The following is an 8,100-nucleotide window of genomic DNA, read 5'->3' as shown; positions in this document are numbered from 1 at the left end:
ATGTATTATGACTGATTGAAAAATGTTTTTAGATAGTATGAACTTTTCAATAAAAGTTCATAGTTTCACAAGAGTTTTTGTCACTGTGTTTTATTTCTTCTTCTGAATGAAATTCTTAATGCATTTAAATTGCAATGTTTAAATATTGTTGTAGCATCCAGTCGAACTGAGAAGGCCAGAACTGATGGTTGTTGAATGACCTTTATTATTCCTTGCCGTGTATCAGACAACGAACCAACGTAAGAGCTAGACAAACGAATAAAACAATTAACATATTATTCATGTAACAGCATCTTAACCGCTCATTACGCTGGTCTAACCGTTTTCTATTAAACTATATAATACATATTATGCATTTCAGATTGCTCAAATTAAATCATATACATTACAAACCTTGTTCCCCTGTCGACTGTAGCTAGAACCATTCGTTTTTGTACAATTTAACTATATTCTTCTCTCCCTTTTCTCCGTTAGCATTAGTTTTCCGTTTTCTTCCGTCTCTTTTGCACATCAAGTTGTTTACCGTTACATCATTCACTTCCGGTCACATGGAAAGTTACCAAAATAAAAGCACAAATGTCATATTACGTGAATATGAGATAGCTTTACATATTCGCCGTTACAATTGTGCATTAAATTGTAAATTAAATATCACACCGGGATTTTCGGCGTTTTTAATTTGTCATCTTTAAAATGACATCTTTAATTTTTAAAGGTATAATTAAAGGATGTATAAAAGTCCGTGATTTGGGGGTCTAAACGGCTTTATCGTCATCATCATTCAGACGGGACTGACATATGTTTCGTAGATTTTAGACTGGCAAGGCATCTACAACAGTTAAAAGACGGACAATCGGTTTGGAGTTTACTTTGAAAGGACTGGCCGGAAGGGGGTTTTTTTTTCTCGCGCCTATCCCGGTTACTTTGATGCGCGAGGCTGGTGGAGCGCGAGAAGACGCCGCAGAGTTAAGAGAAAACTGATATGAGGAGGGGATTTTCAAACCTAAATGTCAGTAGAACACTTGAAGATTCAAATAACGACTCTTTGAAGCATTTTCTTTTTTTTTTGGCAGTAATTGAAGTTCAGTTTCCTAGTAGTCTCCCAGTGATGTGTGGGAAAGCTTTAGAAAGCTCGCACGCAGGTCTTGTTGTTCAGGTAAAACCTGCCGTTTAACCTCTCTGCTGGCAACAGCTGCCAATAACAGTTACATTGCTGAGATTTTTCTCACGTAACTCATAAACGCTGCTGTCACAGAGTACGTAAGATCTGAATTAGTGCCACTGACTACATTTTCTTTCTAGAACAGGTACTATACACACACAGAAGAGAGCTAACAAGCTTTCATTATCTCCTCTCTAGTTTTCTTGCGCCCTTTCCTCAGTGGTAGGCAATGGGTGAACCTGCTGAATTACTGCTCATCAGGGACCAGTATGAGCTGGCGTTTCATTCTTTGAGTCGTGGACTGGCTGCTGAAGAGGCAGAGAAAAGAGCCGAGGCCCTCGAGTATTACAGGAAGGGTCGGCTGCACCTCACTCAGGGACTGGAGGTTCCCACTGGAGGGCAGCAGGGAGCGAACTGGGACACAGCCCGGCGGCTTCAACAGAAGATGAGGGATACTTTAAAGACAATTGAGAACCACCTTTCTGACCTGGAAACATCTCAGCTTACTATAACAGCAAACCAGAGAGACCAGCTGTTGAAGGATCTTTCTGTTCCCCAACTTTATCCAGACCTGGCACCTAACGGCCAGCCTCCCCAAAACTCTGTCCACCATCTCTACCCCACCATACCTGCTACCACCCACAACATTGTCCCAACCCCCAACACAGTCCCTGTCAGTCCTGCGACCCCTCCTGCTCCAGACACACTCCCTGCAGTGGTTTCAAAAACTATAGCCATGGCCAGTCCAGCAGAGCAGCCTCCAGCATACACACCACAGCCCACAGATGGGCACCGTATCCTGGCTTATGCTCCTGTTGAAGGTGGCTTTTGTCCAGGAAGACAGACTGCAGCAGTAGCAGGAGAAAATGGAACTGAACTGCTGTGCATCCCTTCCGGGGTGCAGCTGTTTTTTGTGGCACCAAACGGGCAAGTCAGCTCACTCTCCTCTCCAGGCTACCTTCGCATCATTGTGGTGAACAGTCAGCAGGATTCCCCTGCTGAAAAACCTGCAGTGTTTTTACATGTAAGTATATTTATTGTTAAGTGTATGTTAACCTGTGAGAGTGTGTATTTTAGAAAAGCATTTTTATTTTGGGCGTGTGTCCTGAAGAGCAAGCAGGTGTGACCTCAGGGGAATTGTTTCTTCTGTTTGAGAAGCCTTTCATAACTCTGAGTCAAAGAAATGTTCCTCTTACAAATGATGACGTGTTTTTGACACATTCCTTAACCACTTAAAACACAAGAGAAGTTCCCTACAATAATAAATACACCTTTTAAATGTATTTTTTTATGTACAAGTCGAACAAGACAGTGTGGGACTCATGTTTCATATTATAATTTATGCTATATGCAAGGTTTACGTAATTTATACTTACTTTTTATAGTAATGTAGTGTGAGAAAATTAAAAGGTGCCACTTTTATTAGTAAATTATGGTATTATAAAGTCTTAAGTTTTTTTGTAGACTGCAATTTATGGATATGTTTAGTTCAACAATAAGTATGTGTGTCTACAAAATGTTGGAACTGAATGCTAAAAAGGCAGTGTTGTTAACTGATTTCTTACACCTTTTTTTTTTAGCAACAAATGGTGGATTAGACGTATTTCTTTTCTGAAAAAAGGCCTTTAACATTTTTTAAAAAAAATATTAAAATAGTTACATATTAAGTTTTAATCATGCCACCAATTGATAGATTGCCCAAATGCTTCACCCTCAGCTTGCAATCCCATCATTGTTGTTACACTGAAACAGCAATGTTGCAGATGAAATTGGTTGCTGAAGTACAAATGCTTATTATTTATTAGACTCTTAAATGAATAACAGTCTAGTTTTCATTTAACAGAAAACTAGACTGTTTCATTTGAGACTTATTATAGCTTGTTCATCTATAGAGCAGATATTCGTTGCTTAATCTTTCCTGTGCAACAGTGTGATTTTATCTACTTTATATCCATTCATATCCTTTTTACTTTGTGCTTTCTGGCAACCTTCTGTGTGATGGCTTTTGTATTGAGTTTATATAAAATACCAATCTATTCTGGCACCTTTACAAAGCCTGTATTATGCTGTGCTGTAAACTGCACTGCAACCCATGACTCTTGTTTCCCACCCGACCAGGCTGGTAGGCTGCTCCTGTATTCTGTCCTTGCTTTGTTTTGGGCCAAGACAATGGTCCCATTAACAGATGACTCTGCGCTTCTGTTGTATTGCTGTTCAGTGTCCTGTGCCCTCACAGGGGTCATGTTATCAGCCGGCATACCAGTGGTACGATGCAGCAAGTGTCTGTATTTTGCCTCAGTTGAGAAGTGACATTAATCCTGAATCCTTAAATCCTACAACGTGTCTATAAACAGACTAGAGGAAATTGTAAATACTTGGAAATGAGAGTACAGTTTTATGCTCAAAAGAGAAAAAGAAAGCACAAATCCTTGGGAAACCCTTCAAACCAAATCTTATAATATCTTCCAGTGAAGTTATTTGATGAAATAAATTGCATATGGGACATATTCCCCCTCATGGAAACAAACACTCAGCAGATGTTGTCATTTCTCACTCTCTGTGTCATATTAAAGATTTCAGGTTTCTGTTATAAACAGCAGATGTGGATCTAATTTCAAGGACTCTTAACATTCATCACCTACATATTTTAATGTCATTGTGTTTTCCAGGTATGCGATTGGATGTACCCACTGACAAAAGACACCCCAGTGCTGCTGGCTAACTCCGGGATCTTTATGTTCCCTGACTCCTTGGCAGAAATGCCAGGGTGCTATGCGGGTATAGTGTTGTCTTCTGAACTGCCTCCTGCAGACCTGCAGACTTTTCAGGACCTCCTGTCACAGCTTGCTGAATTCAGGATCCAGGTCAGCTTTTACTTCCTTTAGGAAACAAATGCAAGGGTGTGTATGTGTTGGAGCGGAGCTTTGGTGCAATTTTTATAGGATGTTTCTCCTGGTTTGGAAACAGAAAGACCTTGTAGGTAGTAGCTCCTGATGGCGCCTTGGAAATTTTATACATACATATACTGTCAATTTGCTAACTAGTACAGGGAAGATGAAGCTTTTTGAGGTCTGCTATTTATTTGTGCCCAAAAATGATCATTGGGTATGTGAGGGTGTAATGATTTTATCTCTCCATTTTTACCTGTCTTATTGTCTCTATCACAAAGGTTAGCTGTAAAACTACCCAAAACTGTCAAACTGAATTAAAAGCCTTGTGAAACTCTACATTCAAAGCAGTTTGTTATATTGTGTCCATGCATTTAAACAAGCCCTGATTTAATAACTGGAAACGATGCAAAACAAACTCAGTGTCTTAGTGAGTTGTCTTAGTAAAAGCATTAATTGAACCTTTTTGTGGAAACTGAAAACTCATGTTGTGGCTGGTTTAAGTTGTTACACTAGATATACTAGAAACACATTTTTCTTTGACACTTCTTTGACACAGGAGGAATGAAGTGGTTATGTCATGTTGTAGGTAAAAAAAATATGCCAACTCTGTTTGGGCGTACTTTTTTTTTTTTTTTTTTTTTAAAGCAACCCACCCACTGTTTTTGTCCCTTGACTTAACAGGGTCCAGAGGGCACAGAGTCAGAGGTAGTCAACTTGAGTACGAAAGTCCCCCTTAATCCCACAAAAGAGCAAGTAGAACCGACTACATCAGCAGGAGAGCAGGAAAAACTACCACTTCCTGGATGGAGTGAGAAGATGGGTCAAGGAATCTTGACAGGTGAGTTTATAAGCAAGAGTCCTAATGAAGGGGAAAAAAATAACTTGTATATATCCCTTCAAAGTGTTGTATTGAATTCTTATACATTAGACATCCCTCTGTATAAAAAAATGCCCACTAGTGGGTGTTGTTTATCTTTGTAATGCCCTTCAGTGCTTCAAAGAAAATGTTGTTGAAATAGCTTTCATATAGTTTTATTAGAAATTTTTTAAATGACAGTTTCTTTGCTGTTGTACATTCACTATCTCAAATATATCTCCATAGGAGCGCTTCGGTTGAGTGATTCACTGATAAAAGGAGCAGAAGCTACTGGTAGGGCCATTCACAAAGGAGCAGCCAAGATTCGAGACCAACTCACACCTGAAGAGACTCCTTCAGAGGTCAGCCCCAGTACCACCAAACGTCTGGAGATGGCCAGAAAGGCCACTGGGGGTGCTGTTCGAGTCAGCCAGTTCTTGGGTGAGCACTACTTTGAAATAATCCAAGACATCATGTTTTTAAGTCATGGAATCTCTGAACTCTACTTCCAAAATAATAATGATTACCTTTCTGTATCTTTAGTGAATGGTGTAGGCACAGTGGCAGAAAAACTGGCAGAAAAGATGGCACCTCATGTGAAGAAACATGGTGCAAAACTGGTTCCAGAAGCTTTGAAGAAGAAAGAAGACGGCCAAGCTTCCAAAATGGATGGAGCCAAGTTTGTAGCGGTCAGCACTGTGCATGGTATGTACAAGACTTCAGGATGTTCACAACAAGGTTACAGTGCAGTAAAAAAAAAGTACTGAAATGAGTGGACTTGTTTCACATTTACCAAAAAAAAAAACATCCTGATGATTCTCAAGACTTTTGGAAAAATATTCTGTGAATTGATGAGACAATTTTTTGGAGGGTTTGAATCCTCTTGTCTGCCATACAGCTAACATAGCATTAGTAAAAAGAAGATCATACTATTAGTCAAACATGGTGGTGGTAGTGTGATGGTCTGGAGACTGGTTTGATGCTTCAGGACCTGGAGAACTTGATGGAAATCAATTATGCTCTGTATTAGAAAATCTTGAAGGAGAATATCAGGCCATCAGTTCACATCCTGAAGCAGAACTGTGTTTGAGTTATGCAGCAGGACAGTGACCTGAAACTCACCAGCAAGTCCACGTCTGAATGATTAAAACCCCCCAAATAAATGTCTTGAAGTGCCATAGTGAAAGTCTGAACTTAAAGCTAACAGAACCAGTTATTAGGTTTAGAGGGCATTTACTTATCTTTGTCCAATATTAAAATTTGATTGATGATCTGAAACAACACCTGCGTGACAAATATGCAAAAACTCAAGGAGAGGGCAGATGTTTTTTCAAGACACTAAATGTTAATCAGTTAAAAAATTGTGCATAGACTGATACAATTCTCATATCATCACTAGCACTAACTATCACATTAAAGTTCTAACGTATAAGGTTTCTAAAATCGGTGATATTTTGAACTAGGTTTGGCTACCATTTGGTCCAGTCTGGAGACTGGAGCAAAACTTGTTGGGAAAAGTGTGGCAGCAGAGACGGTCTCAACTGTCACTTACAAGTAAGTTCATATATTTTAATTAATTCATGCTTTAGTATCATGAGTGGATTAATGTTATCTTTTGTTTCCATCTTGTTTCTGAACCTGTTTGGTCATTTTAAACATCAGTACCAAGCTGGATCAGAAACCAGTCTGATTCTTACCTACTTTGCCTCTTTCTTCTTGGGATGGTGGTGCTCTGACCTGCTTTTCACACCTATTTCTTTTCAGATTTAGGGGCTTAGAGAATCTTTTAAACTTGTCCAGAAACATATGACTGCACAGCGGACTAAAGGAAAAGGCTTGTAAACTAACACGTGTACCTGCTCAACCCTTTCATGCACACAGCAGTAAACTGTCAACAAGATAAATACAACAACATAACGCGGAACTAACTTAATCAAAATGGCATTTCTTAGTCATACATGTCAGACACAGAAAGTATGTGTTTTGGTTTCTGTTTTGACTCTTTGTAATTTAAAACCTTGCCTAAACAGGATACGTAACAGATTGGGTGTTTCCTTTGCTCTAGCCCCATAAATGCAACACTGCTTTTATGCTTCGTGTCTAATTCCCTCTGTGTGTTATTCAAAGAACAGTAATGGCTTTGAAAACATAGGTGACCTACACTCAGTGATATGTCTGAACACCTTCTGTGTAGACAAATACATCCCTGGAGTTGGTGCTACTGGGCTAATGTTCTGTTTGAGCTGTGGCTTCTGTGTAGACACAATATAAATATCAGGTGTCTTTCTGGGTCTGTCCATGTTACTGTTACATGTCAGCTTGTGCTGGGTGGTGATGCTTATGCTCTTCATACTATTTATCTGTAGATATTTTCCATAGTTTGTTGTTAATAAACAGCTATAAATAATGATATGACTGTGTTTTCCTAATTCTTTTGTCTTTTTTATGTGAATGACTGTAGTAAACAAACTTGCCCCAGATTTCAATTCACATGCTCATTAAATTTTCTTCCATCACACAACTCTACCACCATTTCTGTAACCTCACCACATTAATTGTGGTGAAGGTACGGCAACAATGCAGGCGAAGCCACAGACACTGGTCTCCAGTCGGTGATCAACATTGGCGTGACTGCAAACAACATCGATAATGTAGGCATCAAAGCCTTTTTCAAGAAGGCCGGCAAATGCACGGCCAAGGAATTGGCCGCAAAATCAAATGAAGAGAAAAAGTTGCAGAAGGAAGTACAAGAGGATGAGGCTGAGGCAAAAGATGTACAGAAGAACAAGGAAGAAGAGAAGAAAAAATAGATTTCCAGTGCATCTTAATGCCTTCCTGCATGTTTTATCTTTGATAGGGATCTTATGAAAAATAGACCTTTCAGTTCTTTGCTATATTTTGTCATGTCCATGTGAACATACTAGAATTAATTTAACACTGAATGGAGTTTTGCTTCTAATTTTAAGTTATTTAAGTCTGTGTTTCATTTATATACAGATATTAAGCTATTCATGTTATATGTACAGATAGTCTTCAGCCTTGAATGTATGTATTCTTTTACTAATGTGATTAAACGTTTTTAGGCGCATTTAAGCAAGAGATGAATTTATAAAATGTCTGTCAGGAAAACAGAAAAGCAACAAACCAAAAACTCCTGCGCCCTTGTCGACGTTTCCTGATAAGCTGTGCCA

General features: G+C 39.0%; 1 protein-coding gene across 4 annotated transcripts; it reads left to right on the top strand.

The window, feature by feature from the left end:
• The first annotated feature begins 923 nt into the window (after window positions 1-923).
• On the top strand, window positions 924-7,719 carry sparta (spartin a). 4 transcript variants are annotated; one of them, XM_085420755.1, is made up of 8 exons: window positions 924-1,156; window positions 1,361-2,186; window positions 3,832-4,026; window positions 4,735-4,891; window positions 5,156-5,350; window positions 5,453-5,614; window positions 6,373-6,463; window positions 7,476-7,719. In XM_085420755.1, the coding sequence occupies exons 2-8, from the start codon at window positions 1,392-1,394 to the stop codon at window positions 7,717-7,719; spliced, it is 1,839 nt and encodes a 612-aa protein (XP_085276881.1). In that variant the 5' UTR covers window positions 924-1,156; window positions 1,361-1,391. The 4 variants fall into 4 exon arrangements, with proteins under 4 accessions (XP_085276881.1, XP_085276880.1, XP_085276883.1 ...); XM_085420754.1 differs by having other exon boundaries at window positions 924-1,256; XM_085420756.1 differs by having other exon boundaries at window positions 959-1,009.
• Window positions 7,720-8,100: the final 381 nt, after the last annotated feature.

The sequence above is a fragment of the Rhamphochromis longiceps genome, linkage group LG10 (genome assembly GCF_057381845.1).
Source record: "Rhamphochromis longiceps isolate RC_006_pf linkage group LG10, R_longiceps_female_GT1.1, whole genome shotgun sequence".
In the NCBI taxonomy this organism is placed as follows: Eukaryota; Metazoa; Chordata; class Actinopteri; order Cichliformes; family Cichlidae; genus Rhamphochromis; species Rhamphochromis longiceps.
Note: the sequence above shows the minus strand (reverse complement) of the source record. Positions and strands in the feature narration are given on the sequence as shown.